General features: G+C 39.2%; 1 protein-coding gene and 2 pseudogenes across 1 annotated transcript; all 3 read right to left on the bottom strand.

The window, feature by feature from the left end:
• Positions 1 to 335: 335 nt before the first annotated feature.
• On the bottom strand, positions 336 to 908 carry LOC124108849 (interferon alpha-5; annotated as a pseudogene).
• Positions 909 to 5,851: 4,943 nt separating this feature from the next.
• LOC124108852 (interferon alpha-5-like) lies at positions 5,852 to 6,457 on the bottom strand (annotated as a pseudogene).
• Positions 6,458 to 17,991: 11,534 nt separating this feature from the next.
• On the bottom strand, positions 17,992 to 18,555 carry LOC124108810 (interferon beta-like). Its single transcript, XM_046467360.1, has one exon. It carries the CDS (start codon positions 18,553 to 18,555, stop codon positions 17,992 to 17,994), a length of 564 nt encoding a protein of 187 aa, XP_046323316.1.
• Between the last annotated feature and the right edge of the window lie 4,709 nt (positions 18,556 to 23,264).

Genomic DNA, 23,264 nt, shown 5'->3' with positions numbered 1-23,264 from the left:
TAATAAAGAACAAAAATATCAACTGCTTAAATACAAAGAAAATGTTCAGTTTTATTAATCATATTGCCAAGTATATATAATATCATGTAGAAAAAATAAATAAAATTATATAAATAGTTAAATATTTAAATAAATAAACGGACACATCTGAAGGGATGTAAGGGTCTAGTGCCTATAGATTTGAAAGCAATGTTGGGCAAAGGCTTGAATACATCTGAAAAATTAAATTCATGTCAGAATTCAAGTAGGAATGAGAGTCTTTGAAATGGCAGAATTTGTGGGAGTGTGGTAAGGTGTGTTCATCAGTGAGAAGCATTTCCCTGCTGGACCAGGTCTCATTCCATGCTCCTTAGTCTTCCATACAAGTTGGCTGATGAAGAGAAGGATTTCATGATTTCTGTTCTGACCACCTCCCAGGCGCAAGGCAGGTATTTCTTCTCCTTCAGGTAGACAGTGATCCTGTGGAAGTATTTCCTCACAGCCCTCAGGGGAGCCTCTTCCACCCCCACCTGCTGGGTCCCACATTCTTTGAGGTCATCCAGATGCTGATAGAGGTCAGTGATGAAGGTGTCCAGGAGGGTCTTCTCCCAAGCAGCAAAGGCCTCCTGGGTGCTGAGGAGGTTGAAGATCTGCTGGGTCATCTCATGAAGGACTGCAACAGCTTAAGTCTTCTGCACCTGCTCACCCTCCAACTGCTCCTGGGGAAAGGCAAAATCCTTTCTGTACTTCAGGCAGGAGAAAGTGGGAATTCTCCTCATTTTTTCCAGGAGAGTCCAGGTCCCCTCCTCATTCCTGTCAGGAGTTGCAAGATCCAGATTGTGAATCTGAGGCAGGTCACAGCCCAGAGAGCAGGTGGACTTACAGCTGAGCACCACCAGGGCCAGCAGGAAAGGCAAGGGCAAGGCCATTGGGGATCTTGCAGATGCTGCTGGGCTGCTTGAGATGCGTGATTTTGAATCTTTGCCTCGAGGTTCTCTGAAGCCCTTGACTTGTTCCTATGTCTTAAATAGGAACGAATATGCTTTCAATTTTCTGAATGTCACCAGTACTTTCTGTTTTTGCTTTCCTTTATGCTTTCACTACATGTGTTTAGAGTAGTGTTTCCAAACCATGTTCTTATTATATATTTCCCCTTCCCTGCCCCGAGACCCTCTTTTAGAATTATTGACCCAACTGAAACCCCTATTAATTTTGTATGGTGGTAGGGGAGCTTACTAGGTATTGAACCCAGAAGCGTTTTATGACTGAGCCACGTCCGGAGCCCTTCTAATTTTTATTTTGAGACAGGGCCTTGCTAAGGTACCATGTCCTCCCTTAGTTCCTCAGGCTGACCTCAAACGTCCGATCCTTCTGTCTCAGCCTCTGGAATCACTGGAATTAAAGGTGCATACAACCATGTCCAGCCTATTAAGTTTTAATACACATGTGTATGTATTTATATACCCAATGAATATGCCTGTTATAAGTAAAATATTATATGTAACTATATAAACAAGTAAAATTGTTAAATTTAATCTTTGTATTCAATACAGAATTAAAAATGTCTAAATTTAAAAAATTCAGTCAAAAGTAAATCTGAAAAGCTACTAATATAAACATAACTTTCTAAATAAATTTACTCAATGACTCTAACTTGTATAAATCATAATGTATCATATTCCTCAAAATCTCTCTTCAAAATGATCTTATCTATTAATGAAGCTTTCTGCTGAAAACTTAACTTGGTTTATTGAGTTTCATTTCTAGTACTTCTGTTTTGTATTTTTCAGATTCTACATCTTTATTGAAATTATCTTTTACTTCTTCTGTTTTCTAAGTTCATTTCTTATCTTCTTTTAGCTTGTTGAAGATTTTCACTATGAACTTTCTAAATTCTTTTTATGTCATTTCTTCCAATATGGTAGATGTGAGATCAATTGTTCTGGTTTCTTTGGTATGGTTTGTTCCCCTCCTTTTGTGTACTGCTAGTATATCCAATCATCTATTAGGATGATTATTGTTTTATTTATTTAAGGGGACTATTTAGAGAGCTTGTTTCTTAGAGCCCCAGGCTGGGTAAATACACATCTGTTGATACTTTCACTGAATGTACGACTTATGCAGTTCATTATCACTTTAATATGAATATTATTATCATTTTGAGAGAAGCTATTGATCCCTATTTAGTACAATCACTTTAGAGCAAAGCCAAATACTATTCAACCTTAGGAAAAACCAAAAACATATTGAAATTTTTCTCCACAACTTTTCTAATCCAAGTATAAACTTGTAGTACAGTTCTGGAATAGACTGAAAAATATTATTATCAATTAAATATACCAATATTGCTACAACATTATATAGATACAGAAAAGGAGAGGAAAGAAAATTTGGATAAAAGAAGAGAGAAAATAATAATGAAAGAAGATAACATAGAAAATTAAATTCACATCAAGGCAAGGAGAAGAAAAAATGTATGAGGGCAATTGATAGCAGGTAATCTAAGAGGGAAAAGAGGGAGCAAGGAAAGAAAATATAAATCTGAGCTCAAAAAGAGAGAATAATTTTAATAAATGCTTTAAAACATTAGAAGAAATACAGTGAAACCTGCTTGAGGCACAAGATCAAATACTATGGTCACAAATATAAAATAAAAGTGAAGAGTAATACATATATAATCAGAACTATTTATAATTAAACATGCCAAGATGAAGAAAATTCTTATTGAATGCTTTTTGGATTTTGTCAGGATTTGGAACCTATTGAAAATATCCACCTCTTTCAGCTTTGGGTCCCTCCTAGAGGTGCTGGGGCCCAGGAGCCAAAGCTTGAGTTGCTGTGGGCCTCCCCACCAGCCTGTTCTCATTTATCAGCCCAATGTCCTAAAGCTGGATGCTCCAAGGGTGTGGCACTCTGTCTGTTGGCTATTTATCTGTGTGCAGGAACTAAGGAGGCCTAGATCTGGACAATCACTCTGTCCTGGGTGACCACCCCACCCACTCTTCTTCCTATTGTCCTTTTCAAAGTGACACAGAGCCTGGTGTCTCTCTGCAACCATGGGGCCTGTCATTGTGGGTTCTCCATGGGTGGTGTGTGGTGCAAAAGTGCCCCCCCTGACCTACTCAGATTACTGGGACACTTTTTCTGGTACTGAGAAAGAGGCTTAACCAGTTTGCCTGCCTTCGAGATCCCACTGCCCATAGTCACAAACCACTAGAGCTGCTCCCCTCCACTGACTGGGACAGACACAGACATGGTCCAAGCTCCTGCTGACTGCAGTCAGGCATCATGGGGGCTATCCGCCTCTGCTATCTGAGAGTGAAATAGCCATCCCACCCATGTCCAATCTCTGACCTGCTGCAGCTCTAACTTCCAGAGACTGTCCCCATCTGCTGCTGGGACACAGACTGCTTTCCTGCCTGGTTCTGCACTTTCATTTCCTGTCACTGTGGGCTTCTGTGCCTTCTCTATCTAGCCTGCCACAAAGGCCATGTGGAGTTAAGCTAGCACTTCCAGGGCAGTCTGCTCCCCTAAACCTCTGGTGGCTGCTGAGGGGTAGGGGGTTTCAGCAACTTTTGGCTAGGAGGGACTCATGTACAAGGTCCTTCTACACAGATTATAGTGACATCCCACTGCAGGGACAGTCTCTTTGGTTTTATTTGTTGCTAGCTGGAGGTGAGGAGATGTCATGTTGATTTAATTTATTGTAGGGCAACAGGCCAGCTGTGGGCTCCACAAAATGACGGCGACTCTCAGCAGGACTTTGAGCCCACAATTTGGGCTAAACTGCTTGATCTCCTTCACTGACTTTGTTGTTCCTCTTGCATTTTAATTTGGTCTTCTTTTTTTCCCAGCTGTGGGTAAAGGAGTGAGCTTACATAATCATCCTCTCCCTCTTTCTCTCTCTCCTCCCCTCTCTGCTCACACCACCCTGGACTGGCTTCAGGTTAGGGAACTCTGCTTTGGTAATCAGACTTGGAGCCTCTCCAGGTGTCAGACTGTCAAATATTCAGTCTTACAACATTTACTCTGTCAGCTCTGTAGTCAGCTGTTCCCTCACTGCCTCTGTCTGTGCTGATGGGGGTCGCCGCCTAGTTGTACCTACACATTCTTATTCATTTAATATTTTCCTGAGCAAAGAGTTGTCCTGATGATTTTGAATTACTTTCATTTTCATCTTGAGGTTAGAAGTCAAACAAAAAAATAAAAATGTAACAACATTGAGCCAGTATTTCCAAAAATTTTCAACACACCATTTTTAGTTCTGTGGTGATATTCCTAGAAAGCTATGATTGATTGCACCAGAAGCCAAAGGAAGACAGAAGTAAGTCTGAATTGGAGGGAAATTCAGATGACTGGCCCCTCAGGTGACGTGCTGCAGGGGAGTTCTTCTCTACTCTTACTCACCTGCCAACTCCTCCAGTGTCATTTCCACTCACTAATTCTAAGATCCACCTCTCACAAGGTCATTAGTTCTATCTAATTTCCCAGTGCGGTGACGGTTTCAACCCACAGAGCAGCTTACTGACATTTAACATAGTACTTACTAATATAGGAAAAATGACCATTGTAATTAAAGATATCATGATTTAACATTAATACAATAGAAAAGTTACTAATATGACTTGCCAATATATGAAATCCATTTGAACATAAATATATTTCAGAGGTGAAAACTGTATACAAAAAAAAACCCTACACTATTTTTTAGATCATAACTCACTTTTCTCCTCTGCCTAAGATTACAACCTCTCATTCTTTTTTTTTAATATGTCAACCCTAATTACTCTTCTCTTATTCGTCACTACCTTGGATAACATGGTTTCTACTGATTGATTCTTCTCGATCACTAAGATTTTCCCTGCCCTCCACTTTCCCAATGTGTTTCAATCCATATCTTCCATAAATCTATTCATTCCTCTTCTTCTAAGCAAGTTTATTTCCTAAGGATACTGTTTTACTGCCATTCTCTCCTCTTCTCCTTCTAATGTCAGCATCTTTCAACTCTGTCTCCTTCCTCAATTTTCTCTCTCATCCTTTTAAATGTTGAAGGTCCTCAAGGTTAAGCTTTAATCCTTTTCTTTCTCTACACTCTCTCTCCACAAGACCACCTCCATTGCTGGACTTCCAGTTGACAGTTATGACCCATCAGACATTTATTTCTTGTAAATTGAAAACTCATTTATTCAACGGGCATTTGAACTTGGTTGTCTAGCAGTCAAATTATAGAAGACGTGCCTGCTTTCGCCTTTCTCTCCTAACATGCTGCAATTACCTTCTGTTCAGAGAATTTCATTGGTTTTCATACTCCTCTTTATACCTTTTAACATAATTGATATTAAGTAGGATAATTCAGTTTAGGTTTTCTTTCCTCTAAACATGGGACCGAAGAGAGCAATAACTGTGCTTCTGTTGTTCACCTCATCGTCCTGAGAAAAAAACAAAACCTGGCTTAGATAAAGTGAATTGTTATGGACAGTGTAAATTTAGCATTAGTGGTGAGTTAATTCTACCATTCATTTTTTTATAACATTGCAATTCAGGATTTATTTGTCTTTTCAAGAATAAGCACTACTACAAATTTAATACAAATAGCGAAATAAAAAATATATGTATATAAAGTATATTTTGTTTTATCAGCCATAATGTAAAGGTACATATGATGTTATATGAACAAAAATAGATCTAATAAATAGTATAAAAATAAATATTTAAATAAACAGATACATCATCATGGTCACGTGTAGAAAAATGATATTGCCTAATATTCCTGAAATCATCTGATAAACTGATGGAATTCATTTCACAATTCCAGTAGGAATGAGAGTCTTTGAAATGGCAGAACTTGTTGGAGTGTGGTAAGGTGTGTTCATCAGTGAGAAGCATTTCCCTGCTGGACCAGGTCCCATTCCATGCTCCTTAGTCTTTCATACAAATTCGCTGATGAAGAGAAGGATTTCATGATTTCTGCTCTGACCACCTCCCAGGCACAAGGCAGGTATTTCTTCTCCTTCAGGTAGACAGTGATCCTGTGGAAGTATTTCCTCACAGCCCTCAGGGGAGCCTCTTCCACCCCCACCTGCTGGGTCCCACAGGCTTTCAGGTCATCCAGCTGCTGATGGAGGCCAGTGAGGAAGGTTTCCAGGAGGGTCTTGTTCCAAGCAGCAAAGGCCTCCTGGGTGCTGAAGAGGTTGAAGGTCTACTGGGTCATCTCATGGAGGACAGCAACAGCTTGAGCCTTCTGCACCTGCTCACCCTCCAACTGCTCCTGGGGGAAAGCAAAGTCCTTCCCAGAGTTCAAGCTGGAGAAAATGGGAATTCTCCTCATTTTTTGTAGGAGTGTCAGGGTCCCCTCCTTATTTTTCTCAGGAGTTTCAAGACCCAGGTTGTGAATCTGAGGCAGGTCACAGCCCAGAGTGCAGGTGGACTTACAGCTGAGCACCACCAGGGCCAGCAGGAAAGGCAAGGGCAAGGCCATTGGGAATCTTGCAGATGCTGCTGGGCTTCTTGAGATGGGTGATCTTGAATCTTTGCTTCTAGGTTCTCTGAAGCCCTTGACTTGTTCCTTTGTCTTAAATAGGAACCAATATGCTTTCAATTTTCTGAACATCACCCCAGTATTTTCTACTTCTCTTTTTACTTTCCTTTACATATTCACTACATGTGTAAAGAAAAGTGTTTTCCAACCATTTTTTTTTTCATTATTAGTTCCCCTGTCCTGCCCCTAGGCCCTGTTTAGAATTATTTTCCCAAATTAAACTCCTGTTAAATTTTTGTTCTTTTTTTTTAATTTATTTTTTTATTGGTTGTTCAAAACATTATAAAGCTATTGACATATCATATTTCATACATTAGATTCAAGTTGGTTATGAACTCCCAATTTTACCCCAAATACAGATTGCAGAATCACATCGGTTACACATCCACATTTTTACATAATGCCCTATTAGTAACTGTTGTATTCTGCTACCTTTCCTATCCTCTACTATCCCCCCTCCCTCCCCTCCCATCTTCTCTCTCTACCCCATCCACTGTAATTCATTTCTCTCCTTGTTTATTTTCCCATTCCCCTCACAACCTCTTATATGTAATTTTGTATAACAATGAGGGTCTCCCTGCATTACCATGCAATTTCCCTTTTCTCTCCCTTTCCATCCCACCTCATGTATCTGTTTAATGTTAATCTTTTCTTCCTGCTCTTCCTCCCTGCTCTGTTCTTAGTTGCTCTCATTATATCAAAGAAGACATTTGGTATTTGTTTTTTAGGGATTGGCTAGCTTCACTAAGCATAATCTGCTCTAGTGCCATCCATTTCCCTGTAAATTCTATGATTTTGTCATTTTTTAGTGCTGCGTAATACTCCATGGTGTATAAATGCCACATTTTTTTTATCCATTCATCTATTGAAGGGCATCTGGATTGGTTCCACAGTCTAGCAATTGTGAATTGTGCTGCTATGAACATCGATGTAGCAGTATCCCTGTAGTACGCTCTTTTAAGGTCTTCAGGGAATAGTCCAAGAAGGGCAATAGCTGGGTCAAATGGTGGTTCCATTCCCAGCTTTCCCAGGAACCTCCATACTGCTTTCCAGATTGGCCGCACCAGTTTGCAGTCCCACCAGCAATGTACAAGAGTACCCTTTTCCCCACATCCTCTCCAGCACTTGTTGTTGTTTGACTTCATAATGGCTGCCAATCTTACTGGAGTGAGATGGTATCTTAGGGTGGTTTTCTCCTTGTCTGTGTCATACTGTTCATTTCCTTCAGAGTGAAAGTATCTAATGTTCCCTAAAGTGCCACCACATCAGCATTATTAACTGCAAAAAAAGATGATACACATCCATGCTGCTATTGCACTTCATCTGCATCTCCATATTTAGGCAACATGTATATATTTGTATGTGGCCCATTTCTTTTCCAGGGTCTTCTTATCACTTAAAGGCTGGATAATGTGGCTCGACCACCTAATATTTGTTCATAGAAGTCCAGCATCCTCTGCATGAAGACCAGAAGGGGGAAGGCAGCTCTGTTGTCATTGCTTTGCTGTCTAGTCCTGCAAATTTGGCTCATCATAAAGGTCTGACCACCATAGACTTTATTCCACATACTCTTTGAATCATGGACCAAGACATTTGCTCTGATTCATGCACAGAAATTCTACACACATGAGGACTTAACTGCCAGTAGTGTGGTGCACACCTGTAATCCCAGCCACTGAGGAAGGGGAGTCACATGTTCTGCAACTCAGTGAGACCTTAAGTAAAACACTGTCTCAAAATAAAAATTGAAAATGGGATGGAACTCAGGCAAAGCAATCCTGGGTTCAATCCCGAGTACAAAACAAACAAACAACAACAAAAAAAAAAAAAAAAAAAAAAACCTTTGTTTCTTCACTGAAGGTTTGGAGAAGATGGAAGATATTTCATCACCTCCATGCACACAATTTCAAGTTGTGCAAGAGGCAACCTGTTCTGAAAAGACCTTGTTCATCCCCACCAGGGAGTCACCACTGCCTTAATCTTAGGAGTATTGCAGTTCCAGATCATCCAGGGACTTTCTCTCTTTCTCTTTCTCCTCAGAACAAGACAACACTCAAAACCATGCTCTCTTGGTCTATTTGCTCTAGCTGTAACTATGTGCAACAATTAATACAGAAAAGGATCTTACATTGGCTCATAGTTCTGGAGGGTGGAATGTGGCAGATCAGAAAGCTGCACCTTCTCAGATTCTGGTGATGATGAGATGGTATTTTCACCCAGGGAGGAAAGCAGAATGGAGGAGGGTTAGCCCTCATCCATACTTACCTGGATAGCATATGTAAATGTTACCCTAGGGCTCATCTTCCTCCTTCTTACTGGAATTAAATTAATGCATTGTTTATCCTATGCTCATGATTTGGTGGGTGATCTGGCTGCTCAAATTCGACCCAGTACTTAAATTTTACAGAAGCCTCTCTTGTCCTTTTGGTCAATGCACACAGGAAGAGCAGACTTTTCATAAACCAACCAGTTTCTGGGCCAAGGTAGCCACATGGCCAGAGAAGGTAAGTGGGCTGCCAAGTCCCACTGCAGTGACTTCCTCAGCTTCCTCCTGACTGCTCTAGATGCAGCAGAAACTTTGTATTTCTACATGGTGCTCTTGTATATGTACTATAGCAGAAGATAACCTTGCTTTACCACAAATTTCAGAAATGTCGATGTGGGAAATTGGAAGAATGGGGAAGCTTGACTTTTTACAAAGGACCAGGCTAGTATAAGTTGGTGGCTGCAGGCCCAACAGGTTGGCACTTTTTTTGTATAGCTGATATGTAACCATCTTGAGGAGGAAGGGGGAGCCCTGAGCTCCATGTCACCTCAATAGTAACTACCCTGGACCTGCTTTCAGATTTCTTCTCCTGGAGTCTTACTCTTTTCAAGAGTCTGACTTTCCATTCCCAGATTTCCAAGGAATCTCCATATTGTTTTCATATTTGCTGCACCAATTTGCAGTCCCACCAGCAATGTATGAGTGTACCTTCTTCCCCACATCCTCGCCAACACTTATTGTTGTTTGTATTCATAATAACTGCCATTCTGACTGGAGTGAGATGAAATCTTAGAGTAGTTTTGATTTGCATTTCTCTAATTGCTAGAGATGATGAACATTTCTTCATATATTTGTTGATTGATTGTATGTCCTCTTCTGAGAAGTGTCTGTTCAGGTCCTTGGCCCATTGGTTGATTGGGTTATTTGGGGTTTTTTTGGTGCTTAGCTTTTTGAGTTCTTTATATATCCTAGACCCAAAGGACTTAAAAACAGCACACCATAGGGACACAGCCACATCAATGTTTATAGCAGCACAATTCACAATAGCTAAACTGCGGAGCCAACCTAGATGCCCTTCAGTGGATGAATGGATAAAAAAATGTGGCATATATACACAATGGAATCTTACTCAGCAATAAAAGAGAATAAAATTATGGCATTTGCAGGTAAATGGATGGCGTAGGAGAAGATAATGCTAACTGAAGTTAGCCAATTCCAAAAAAACAAATGTTAAATGTTTTCTCTAATATAAGGAGGCTGACTCATAGTGGGGTAGGGAGGGGGAGCATGGGATGAATAGACGAATTCTAGATAGGGCAGAGGGGTGGGAGGGAAAAAGAGGGGGCAGGGTATGATTAGCCAGCATGATGGAATGTGATAGAAAAAGTACACGTATGAAGATGTGAACTGGTGTCAATATACTTTATATACAATCAGAAATATGTTGTGCTGTATATGTGTAATAAGAATTGTAATACATTACGCTGTCACTTATTTTTTTAAAAAATGAATAAAAAAGAATCTGATTTTCATGCTGCTCTCTGAACAAATGCATAGTTTCACATAAAACTTTTATAAACCTCCACTCAAAAGTTTTGTGAAATTTGGTGGTTACTAAGCCTCTTTGATATTTAGTTTCCTGTCCTATAAAATGGAAAAATGTAGAATAAGTATCCACTATGTAGGCAAACTGCTTATATAAGGATGCATATGAAGAGGATCAAATTGAAATATGTACATAGGTGCTCAGCCCAGTGCCTGTTTCATTAGAATCTCTGAGTAAATGGCAGCTGCAAATGACAGTAATAGCCAAAATATCCCAAGTACCAAGAAGTGAGTCTGAAGACTAAAATCTAGCCAGTGGGCATATGCTGGTCAGGTAACCAGGAATTCCTTGGAAAGTTTCATTATCCCAGGGCAAGAACTGGGAAACTGGTGCCTTCTGTTCCTTTGAATTTTCTTTTTTTTAAAATTTTTATTGTTGGTTGTTCAAAACACTACATAGTTCTTGATATATCATATTTCACACTTTGATTCAAGTGGGTTATGAACTCCCATTTTTACCCCATATACAGATTGCAGAATCACATCAGTTACACATCCATTGATTTACATGTTGCCATACAAGTGTCTGTTGTATTCTGCTGCCTTTCCTATCCTCTACTATCCCCCCTCCCCTCCCCTCCCCTCCCCTCTTCTCTCTCTACCCCCTCTACTGTCATTCATTTCTCCCCTTTGTATTACTTTTCCCTTCCCCTCACTTCCTCTTGTATGTAATTTTGTATAACCCTGAGGGTCTCCTTCCATTTCCATGCAATTTCCCTTCTCTCTCCCTTTCCCTCCCACCTCTCATCCCTGTTTAATGTTAATCTTCTTCTCATGCTCTTCGTCCCTACTCTGTTCTTAGTTACTCTCCTTATATCAAAGAAGACATTTGGCATTTGTTTTTTAGGGATTGGCTAGCTTCACTTAGCATAATCTGCTCTAATGCCATCCATTTCCCTGCAAATTCTATGATTTTGTCATTTTTTAATGCAGAGTAATACTCCATTGTGTATAAATGCCACATTTTTTTTATCCATTCGTCTATTGAAGGGCATCTAGGTTGGGTCCACAGTCTTGCTATTGTGAATTGTGCTTCTATGAACATCGATGTAGCAGTGTCCCTGTAGCATGCTCTTTTTAGGTCTTTAGGGAATAGACCTAGAAGGGGAATAGCTGGGTCAAATGGTGGTTCCATTCCCAGCTTTCCAAGAAATCTCCATACTGCTTTCCAAATTGGCTGCACCAATTTGCAGTCCCACCAGCAATGTACAAGTGTACCCTTTTCCCCATATCCTTGCCAGCACTTGTTGTTGTTTGACTTCATAATGGCTGCCAATCTTACTGGAGTGAGATGGTATCTTAGGGTGGTTTTGATTTGCATTTCTCTGACTGCTAGAGACGGTGAGCATTTTTTCATGTACTTGTTGATTGATTGTATGTCCTCCTCTGAGAAGTGTCTGTTCAGGTCCTTGGCCCATTTGTTGATTGGGTTATTTGTTATCTTATTGTCTAATTTTTTGAGTTCTTTGTATACTCTGGATATTAGGGCTCTATCTGAAGTGTGAGGAGTAAAAATTTGTTCCCATGATGTAGGCTCCCTATTTACCTCTTTTATTGTTTCTCTTGCTGAGAGAAAACTTTTCAGTTTAAGTAAGTCCCATTTTTTGATTCTTGTTATCAACTTTTGTGCTATGAGTGTCCTATTAAGGAATTTGGAGCCCGACCCTACAATATGTAGATCGGCGCCAACTTTTTCTTCTATCAGACGCAGAGTCTCTGATTTGATATCTAGCTCCTTGATCCACTTTGAGTTAACTTTTGTGCATGGCGAGAGGAGGGGATTCAGTTTCATTTTGTTGCATATGGATTTCCAGTTTTCCCAGCACCATTTGTTGAAGATGCTATCCTTCTTCCATTGCATGCTTCTATCCCCTTTATCAAATATAAGATAGTTGTAGTTTTGTGGATTGGTTTCTGTGTCCTCTATTCTGTACCATTGGTCCACCCGCCTGTTTTGGTGCCAGTACCATGCTGTTTTTGTTACTATTGCTCTGTAGTATAGATTGAAGTCTGGTATCACTATACCGCCTGCTTCACACTTCCTGCTTAGCATTGTTTTTGCTATTCTGGGTCTTTTATTTTTCCATATGAATTTCATGATTGATTTCTCCATTTCTACAAGAAATGCCATTGGGATTTTGATTGGCATTGCATTAAACCTATAGAGAACTTTTGGTAATATTGCCATTTTGATGATGTTAGTTCTGCCTATCCATGAACAGGGTATATTTTTCCATCTTCTAAGATCTTCTTCTATTTCTCTCTTTAGGGTTCTGTAGTTTTCATTGTATAAGTCTTTCACCTCTTTTGTTAGGTTGATTCCCAAGTATTTTTTTTCTTTTGAGGATATTGTGAATGGAGTGGTTGTCCTCATTTCCATTTCAGAGGATTTGTCACTGATATACAGGAATGCCTTTGATTTATGCGTGTTGATTTTATATCCTGCCACTTTGCTGAATTCATTTATTAGCTCTAATAGTTTCTTTGTAGACCCTTTTAGGTCTGCTAGGTATAGAATCATGTCACCTGCAAATAGTGATAATTTAAGTTCTTCTTTTCCTATTTTGATGCCTTGAATTTCTTTCGTCTGTCTAATTGCTCTGGCCAGTGTTTCGAATACTATGTTGAACAGAAGTGGTGAGAGAGGGCATCCCTGTCTTGTTCCACATTTTAGAGGGAATGCCTTCAATTTTTCTCCATTCAGAATGATGCTAGCCTGAGGCTTAGCATAGATTGCTTTTACAATATTGAGGTATGTTCCTGTTATCCCTAGTTTTTCTAGAGTTTTGAACATAAAGGGATGCTGTACTTTGTCGAATGCTTTTTCCGCATCTATCGAGATGATCATATGGTTCTTATTTTTAAGTCTATTGATGTGGTGAATAACATTTATTGATTTCTGTATATTGAACCAGCCTTGCATCCCAGGGATGAATCCTACTTGATCATGGTGCACAATTTTTTTGATATGTTTTTGTATCCGATTCGCCAGAATTTTATTGAGGATTTTTGCATCTAGGTTCATTAGAGATATTGGTCTGTAGTTTTCTTTCTTTGAAGTGTCTTTGTCTGGTTTAGGTATCAGGGTGATGTTGGCCTTGTAGAATGAATTTGGAAGTTCTCCCTCTTTTTCTATTTCCTGAAGTAGCTTGAAAAGTATTGGTATTAGTTCCTCTTTAAAGGTTTTGTAAAACTCTGCTGTATACCCATCTGGTCCTGGGCTTTTCTTAGTTGGTAGTCTTTTGATGGTTTCTTCTATTTCCTCAATTGATATTGGTCTGTTTAGGTTTTCTGTATCCTCCTGACTCAATCTGGGCAGATCATATGACTTAAGAAATTTATCGATGCCTTCACTATCTTCTAATTTATTGGAGTATAAGGATTCAAAATAATTTCTGATTATCTTCTGTATTTCTGAAGTGTCTGTTGTGATATTGCCTATTTCTTCCCATATGCTAGTAATTTGAGTTCTCTCTCTTCTTCTCTTCATTAGCATGGCTAAGGCTCTGTCGATTTTATTTATTTTTTCAAAGAACCAACTTTTAGTTTTGTCAATTTTTTCAATTGTTTCTTTTGTTTCGATTTCATTAATTTCAGCTCTGATTTTCATTATTTCTTGCCTTCTACTTCTTTTGCTGTTGTTTTGCTCTTCTTTTTCTAGGATTTTGAGATGAAGTATGAGATCATTTATTTGTTGGTTTTTCCTTTTTTTAAGGAATGAACTCCAAGCAATGAATTTTTCTCTTAGAACTGCTTTCAGTGTGTCCCATAGATTCCGATATGTTGTGTGTGTGTTTTCATTTATCTCTAAGAATTTTTTAATTTCCTCCTTGATGTCTTCTATAACCCATTGATCATTCAGTAACCTATTGTTCATTCTCCAAGTGATGCATGATTTTTCCTTCCTTCTTTTATCGTTGATTTTCAGTTTCATTCCATTATGATCAGATAAGATACATGGTATTATCTCTACTCCTTTATATTGTCTGAGAGTTGCCCTGTGACACAATATATGATCTATTTTTGAGAAGGATCCATGTGCTGCTGAGAAAAAAGTGTAACTGCTTGATGTTGGGTGGTATATTCTATATATGTCAATTAAGTCTAGGTTATTAATTGTGTTATTGAGTTCTATAGTTTCCTTATTCAACTTTTGTTTGGAAGATCTGTCCAGTGGTGAGAGAGGTGTGTTGAACTCTCCCATGATTATGGTATGGTGGTCTATTAGACTCTTGAACTTGAGAAGAGTTTGTTTGATGAACATAGCTGCACCATTGTTTGGGGCATATATATTTATGATTGTTATGTCTTGTTGGTGTATGGTTCCCTTGAGCAGTATGTAGTGTCCCTCTTTATCCCTTTTGATTAACTTTGGCTTGAAATCTATTTCATTTGATATGAGTATGGATACTCCTGCTTGTTTCCGAAGTCCATATGAGTGATATGATTTTTCCCAACCTTTCACCTTCAGCCTATGTATGTCTTTTCCTATCAAATGCATCTCCTGTAGGCAGCATATTGTTGGGTCTTGTTTTGTGATCCATTCTACTAGCCTGTGTCTCTTAATTGGTGAGTTTAAGCCATTAACATTTAGGGTCATTATTGAGATATGGGTTGTTCTTCCAGCCATATTTGTTTATTTATGTTACTAAACATGGTTTGTTTTCCTCTTTGATTATTTCCCCCCCCTTTACTGTCCTACCTCCCACTGTTGGTTTTCATTGTTATTTTCCATTTCCTCTTCCTGTAATGTTTTGCTGAGGATGTTTTGAAGAGATGGTTTTCTAGCTGCAAATTCTTTAAACTTTTGTTTATCGTGGAAGGTTTTAATTTCATCTTCCATCCTGAAGCTTAATTTCGCTGGATACACAATTCTTGGTTGGAACCCATTTTCTTTCAGTGTTTGAAATATGTTATTCCAGGATCTTCTAGCTTTCAGAGTCTGTGTTGAAAGATCAGCTGTTATCCTGATTGGCTTACCCCTAAATGTAATCTGCTTCCTTTCTCTTGTAGCTTTTAAAATTCTCTCCTTATTCTGTATGTTGGGCATCTTCATTATAATGTGTCTAGGTGTGGATCTCTTATGATTTTGCACATTCGGAGTCCTGTAGGCTTCTAGGATTTGGGATTCTGTCTCATTCTTCAAGTCTGGGAAGTTTTCTCGTATTATTTCATTGAATAGATTGCTCATTCCTTTGGTTTGGAGTTCTGTACCTTCCTGTATCCCAATGACTCTTAAGTTTGGTCTCTTAATGTTATCCCATATTTCTTGGATGTTCTGCTCATGGTTTCTTAACAGTCTTGCTGAGCTGTCTATGTTCTTTTCAAGTTGAAATACTTTGTCTTCGTTGTCTGATGTTCTATCTTCTAAGTGTTCTACTCTGCTGGTAGTATTCTCCATTGAGTTTTTAAGTTGGTTTATTGCTTCCTGCATTTCTAGGATTTCTGTTTGTTTGTTTTTTATAACCTCTATCTCCATGTATAGTTGGTCTTTTGCTTCCTGGATATGTTTGTGTAATTCATTGTGGAAGTGATATTTCATTGTCTGATTTTGCTGTCTAATGTCTTCCTTGATACTCCAGATCATCTGAAGCATGTGTATCCTGAATTCTTTATCTGACATTCCATCTGCTGCAGCTCTTACCTCTTCTAAAGTTGAGTTGACCTTCATTGCTTGTGGTCCTTTCTTTCCTTGTCTTTTCATACTGCTTGCGTTTCTTTCTGCTTGGTGAAACTGTTGTGTTTTTGAAAATTTTTCCCCCTATATATTTATATTGCTCTTGTATAGTTGAAAAGTCTCCCTTGCAGGGTCGGGAGGCGGTCTGCCTACCTTGCAGGCACGGGCGGCGGCTCTACTCTGCCCCTACTCCAATTGGGGTGACGTGACTACCATGCCAGTGGGCCGCTGGGCCTGTTCGGGGCGTGGGCAAAAGCTCTGCTCTGCCCCTACTCCAATTGGTGTGACATGTATACCATGCTGGCAGGCCACCGGGCCTGATCCGCCTGTCGGTTGCAGGTCTGCCTACCTTGCAGGTGCGGACGGCGGCTCTGCTCTGCCCCTCCTCCAATTGGTGTGACTTGTCTACCACAAACGCGGACCGCTGGGCCTGTTCCAGGCGTGGGGGAAGGCTCTGCTTTGCTCCTACTCCAATTGGGGTGAAGTGCCTACCACACTGGCCGGCCGCTGGGCCTGTTCCACGGGTCGATCGCAGGTCTGCCTACCTTTCGGGTGCAGGTGGCGGCTCTGCTCTGCCCCTACTCCAATTGGGGTGACGTGTGTACCATGCTGACAGGCCGCTGGGCCTGATCCGCCGGTCTGTCCCAGGTCTGCCTACCTTGCAGGCGTGGGCGGCGGCTCTGCCCTGCCCCTCCTACCACGCCCGCAGACCCCTGGGCCTGTTCTGCGGGTCGGTCACAAGTCTGCCTACCTTGCGGGCGCAGGTGGCGGCTCTGCTCTGCCCCTACTCCAATTGGGGTCACGCTGGCGGCCTGCTGGGCCTGTTCTGGACGGGGGCGGCAGCTCTGCTCTACCCCTCTGGCTTGATGACAAAGTGAGAGAGCCCTTTGAATTTTCTTTCACCTATGATTCCTGACTTTTGCCTGGCTTAAAAATTGGATTTAATCTTGTGCACGTGTCTTGGATTGTTGCTTTGGGGAGTGTGTGGCTTCAGAGATACAGAGAACCAGGAAAACTAAATAGGATATTCCCAGAATTCTGTCTGACCAAGCTGGGAGGCCAGGAGCAGACTTGGTTTTTGAGAAACAAAACTAGACAGATGGGTAGAGTAGAAAGAAGGTCCCCCGCCCTCTATTCCCTTTCTCTTAAAACTGACAAACACACTCAAAAGTCCATAAATCTTGACTGTAGTATGAGGACCAAAATCAAGTTACTTCATAAGTGTCAGAAAAGTAACTCACCCTCAATCTTGAGGGCACACAGATATTTAAACTCCTCTCATGGGCAGAGCATTCCCCAGACAAGGAAGGGCTTAGGCTCACTACAAGAACTAGTATGTTCCTTTGATTTACCTGAGAGCTAAATTCTAACTTCACAACCATAGACCCTGGAGCACAGAACAGAAGCAATGGGCACCCAAGGTTTCCACTCCCAAGTCGTTTGCTCACCTACTCCTCTCCAATCCCACAGCATACAACCCACACTTGTTGCCCTGTAAGGTTCAGATCCCCTTATTATGTAGTAACTTGTGTATTACATGTACTTCTTTGGAATTTAAATTCCTCGGGGGAATTTAAATGTCAGGATTTTAAATTCTAGCATGGGCTGGAAATTTCACTATTTTGCAGGCACATTTTACAAAGCATATCTAAGAGGTGTTCTGAATATGTTAACAAGGAATCTATAAATCAAGTTGAAATTGAAACTACCACATGGATTTTTGCATCATAAATAATTTATTTTCCAATGTAAATATTTAAATAAATAATAAGAATAACTTAATTCACAAATTAATTTAAAAAGTTAAAAACATCTATTGTCTTTTCAAGGCACCCCATTTGCTGTCTGTAACTGAATGAGCCTCTGCTGGTTGAAGAATGTCTGATCTCATTGTCTGGTCCAGACATGGTATATAGTGGGCTATCTTCAGTTTTGAAATTTGTCTGTAAGTCTGTTAATGAAGGAGAAGTTCCAGTAGAGTTCATCTCTGACGACTCTCCAGGCACAGCTGCTGTACTCCTTGGCCTCCAGGTACATCCAGATCCTCACATAGTAGCTCTTCAGGCGCAGGATGGTCCCAGAGTATGCCTTGCTTTTGTTTTCCTCCCCCAGTTTCTCTACCACCATTGTGTTCAGGAGGTCCATCTGATGATCGAGTTCACGAAGGAGGTCTGCGACAATGGTGTTATTCCAGTCAGGATTATAGTAGCCTTTTTTGAAAACATGAAAGATGTCCTTGAGCATCTCATAGATGACAAAGGCAGCCTGCGCCTTCTGGAACTGCTGTGGATGTTTGATCTCCTTGGGGATCTTGAAGTCCATCCTGTCACTGAGGCAGTCTGCAGGCCTTTCATTCAACTGCTCTAGGAGCTTCTGACATTCCACACTGCTGTTGAACTGTTGGAGTCGAAGCAGGTTGTAACATAGGGAAAGAGCTGTGGTGGAGAAGCACAACAGGACAGCCAGTTGGAGGATGCACCTGTTGTTCATGATGACAACCAGAACAGCGCTGCCTACAGTCTATGCAAGGTTGCACAGACTACAAAGGTCTGCAATGTGAATGTCCTGGCTCCATGGGGATGGGCTATTTATATGGGATGGTCCTCTCTGTTTCAGAGGAATTTCCCACTTTCAGTTCTCCCTTTCGTTTTTACTAAGTCACTTTCTTCTTATTGCATTCTTAAGAGTTTCTAAAACCCTATTTATTTAAACTCCTGATTACTCTATATAATGTATATTAGGGGAAATATATACAAACTGTGAGAATTTCTAATATTGTATAGTTTCAGTAATTTCTCAAGGAAAGGATAAGAAGGGACTTGAGAGGAAACAAAGAAGCCCCAAATAGCCAAGAGTCATTAACTGAAAAGCCACTCACAGAACAGCAGCTGGATTGGGGTTTTGCCTATTGCAATGGTAGGTTCATGTGCGAGGGTCTGGGGGAGTTCTGAGAGGACTTGGAATAGTGCAGGGAAGAGAAAGTTTCAAACCAACTGTGTCTGAAATAGTGACATGTCTTCCATTTTGTTGGCTTACATCCTTGCTCTTGAAGTTGTTAGCCACCATGTGAGGGGTCTGACTGCCCTGAGACTACTGTACTGAAGGAAAGCCCAAACTAGCTCAGGGGACGCCAGGTGGAACTTGGCAAGATAATTTAAATGTTTAAGCAATTAAATCCCTTTAATTTGCAATATTATGACTAGAAATCTGTCCCTTCAGAAGTGTGTGTGAGTGTATCTCACACACACACAAACACACACACACACACACTATCTACAAATGTCCATTACAGCAATGTCATAATAAAAAATACAAATATCCATCAGGAGAAAAGTGGTTAAGTAATACCATAGTACAGACAAAATGGAATAATATTGCATCATTAAAATGGAAATAGCTGATATAAACCTATGTCACAAATATGTTTAATGAAATGAATATATGAAATATATAATACTATACTAATTAATATATAATATAAAATATACAAATATATGAAATATATAATTATAATGTCGTATAATACCTGTAAAGCATAATATATATCATATAGTTTAATACCTCATAATTATTATATTGTAATAGATTATCTATAAAATAATGGAAATGGTAATATTATTTGTTTTATAAATTAACTGAAAGTCACACACAAACACAAATTTACATGAATACATATGCTAATACATGCATATTATCTTTTTCACCAGGTACATTCACTCAAATATTAATAGTAGTCACTTGCAGCGAAAATGGTGACAGGGGTGAGAATGTGGCTTGAAAGAAAATTTTTTCCATTTTCACAGTGTAACTTTGAAAATATTGATAATTTTTTAGTGTACAATTCCTTATTGGTGCATTAGAATTATGTATAGTAGTGGGATTCATTAAGCCATATTTATACATGCACACAAAATAACTGGATGCAACTCACTCACCAGGGCCTTCCCTTTCCTTCCCTCCTGCCTCCCCTGATCACAATCACATATAAGAAGAGCCATGAGGCATCCTAATTATTCAGTATACTTTGTTTGAGGAAAGTTAAAAAGCCTTACTGTATTTAATATATCCATTTTTAATCACATTAAATTTTTTTCTATAACAAAAATACATTATTGGTATCATTAAAAATACAGTTATAGAGGAGGAGTAAGTCCTAGTGTCTACAGCACATACAGGAGGTGACTCTGGTTCATTACAACTTATTAGATATTTTAAAAGAACTGGAAGAGAAGAGTTTGATGATTCCAAACTCAAAAACATGACATTGTTTCAGGAGATGGTGGCATAGTCTGGATGTTAAATGTCCCCTCTAGGCTATGTGTTAAAGCTTGACCCCCAGGGAGCTGCCAAAGGGAGGTGGTGGAGTCTTTTGGCAGTGTCCTCTAGTGGGAGGTTTGAAGGTCACTGCTGGTGGGTCCTTCAAGGGCATTTTGGGACCCTGGCCCACTCCTCACGCCCTTTAACACCCTGGACATCAGGTGGTAAGGTTTGTCCTCCTGTGGTGAATCCCTGCACTTGTCAGGCACCCAAAGCAAAGGGCCAATTAATCATGGACTGCAACCACCAGAACGTTAAAAGTTAATTATCTACATTTTAAATATAATTATCTAGGGTATTTGTTATGGTAAAAGAAAACTGACTACTCATGGTGAAAAAGCTAGTTACCCTGTTTAAATCATTATACATTATAAACATGTATAATGATTACCCAACTGTACAATATAAATGCTTACAATTATCATGTCTATGTCAATAAAAAGCCCAAATATTTGTTCATATCATAAAGGATATAAGATGCAAGAGAAACAGGTATATAATAATGAAGAGAGAAAATTTATAAAAAGAAGTATAGCAACATCATAATCCTTTTTTATTTTGTTTGATTTGACACTAAAGGCTGATTTCTCCCTTTTTTTCTTTGTGTGGTTTTCCAGTTTTCCACTGCCAAACATGTGTTCTCTTGTAATAGACCAATCTACACAAACATGTGTTCTCTTGTAATAGACCAATCTACACTAGACCACCAAGTGTCAAGGCCATTCTGCCTCTTCTGTGGGTTTTATTCTCTCATTTTGGTGTTTCCATGTGAGCTCATGAAAGTTGTTTAGCTATTTTCTAAGTTCTAAGAAAAAATAGATTCTAAAATAATAAAATTTTTTAAAAAAGAAAATGATCTTGCAGCTGTTTCACTTGTGAATGTCTTATTATGTCAGTGACTGAGTAATTTCTTAGGGAAGCTCTATTTGAAAACTATCTTAGGATAAATATAGAATCATCCAGGGCTCACAGCAAAAAGACCAATGCAAGGTGTTTCAGAGATCAATCCTTTCTATTAAGAGGAGAACAATCCAGGGAGTCTGGTGATTAGGACCTGCCCATTCAGGATGACTTGTGAGCTCATTTAGAGTTGACCTCTCCTGGTGCAGCAGTGGGCCTCCTCCTTGGGCCACATCTAGTGGTCTCTGATCCTCCCATGCTGAAATGGCCATCAGAGTTCATCCTATGATAAGAGAAAAGCCACAGAAGTGGAAGCTGTAATAGTAGTTGTTGTAGTATTGTTACTAATTCTTGAATTCTTACTAAACACTCTTCTCTGAATAATCCTCATAATAAATATTTGAGTGATACATTAGTCCATTTTTTATTACTGTCAAAAAAATTCTTGAGGTAGGCTACTTTTTAAAGAAAAGAGGTCTACTTAGCTGGCAGTTCTAGAGATTTAAACTCCAAGATTGGGTGGCTCCATTGATTTGACCAACTCACTCTAAAGGTCAGATAGAGTGTAATTCAGGATAACCTAATAATGTCACTGTGTGTTTAAGTCACTTGTAACTCTGGTATAAAGGGGAAAATTTTAAAGTTTTAATAACTTTAAGTAACTACAGCTACAAATATTTGTTTATGGATACCCATTATAAAAAGTATAACATCGAAAACATACACTGTAACAGGAGGATTAAACATATACTGCTTCTATACAAAATTGAATCAAGTTGTCAGTTTTTCATAGACTGCTGCAATTATAAGATATTCTATGTAAGTTTTATGATTACTTCAAAGCTAACCATTGTTTTCTGTATACAAAATATCAAGAGAAAAGAATGAAAGCACACCACTTCAAAATCATAAAATCACTAAAGGACATAATAATACAGGAAGAAAGGAATGAAGAAACTAACAAACAATCAGAAAGAAATTAACACAATGGCAATAGTGAGCCCCTACCTACCAATCATTAGTATAAATGCCAATGGACTAAACATTCCAATCAAAAATAGTGAGTGTCTGAACAGATTCTTCTAAAATGCCCAACAGTATGCTGTCTGCAAGAGACTTCAGCTTCACAGACACATAAGGAATGAAGGCAAAGGGATGGAAAAAGCTATTCCACACAGACACCGACCAAAAGAGAACACAGGTAGTTGTACTTACATCAGAAACAGTATCATAACACAAGGAAGGTCCTTACACAATGTTAAGGGGGTAAATTCATTAAGAGTATTTAACAATCGCAAAAACATATACATCCAACATCAGAACACCAAAATATACAAAGAATGTAGGAATGAATCTGAAGAGAAAAACAGGTTGTAATGCAATATTAATAGCAATTTCTGTACCACTTTGGACAATGGATAAATCATAAAAAATGAGGCAATATTGGAGTGGAGCTATACTTCAGTCCAAATGATCTTTACTAATATACATTAACAGAACTTTCCACCCTACAGCAGAAACCCATTCTTCCCAACTGAATATACAACTTACTCTAGAATAGATATTGTAGGCTACAAAACAAGTCTGAACTAATTTAAAATTACAATCATATCATATCAGTATTTTTTCCAAAATCAATGATATAAAACCAGAAAAAATTGGAAATTAAATGACTCCCTCCTGAATAAGTAGTGAGTCAAAAAATATATCAAAGGGGGAAATTAGAAAGTACCTGAAAGCAAACAAAAATTGGAATGAAATATACCAAAACATGGAATGCAGCAAAACCAGTTCTAAGAGTGGTTGATGGGATCAATGCCTACATAAGGGTAAAAAGAACGATCTCAAATGATGAAACCACCTTTTAACTTCGATAAACTAGTAACAGAAAGGCAAAGTAAACCCCCACAGTGAGTAGAGGAAGAGAAACAATGAAGATAAGAGCAGAAATAAATTAGAAAGAAACTAAAAAAACAATAGGA

Source organism: Marmota monax, unplaced genomic scaffold (assembly GCF_021218885.2).
Source record: "Marmota monax isolate L192 unplaced genomic scaffold, Marmota_monax_Labrador192_F-V1.1 WCK01_AAM20220418_F8-fsc00033, whole genome shotgun sequence".
Taxonomy (NCBI): Eukaryota; Metazoa; Chordata; class Mammalia; order Rodentia; family Sciuridae; genus Marmota; species Marmota monax.
The sequence above is the reverse complement of the archived record's forward strand: the minus strand, read 5'-3'. Positions and strand labels throughout refer to the sequence as shown.

What these genes read in the sequence shown, in the direction of transcription:
- LOC124108810 (XM_046467360.1), bottom strand. Translation starts at nt 18,555, where the DNA reads ATGAACAACAGGTGCATCCTCCAACTGGCTGTCCTGTTGTGCTTCTCC.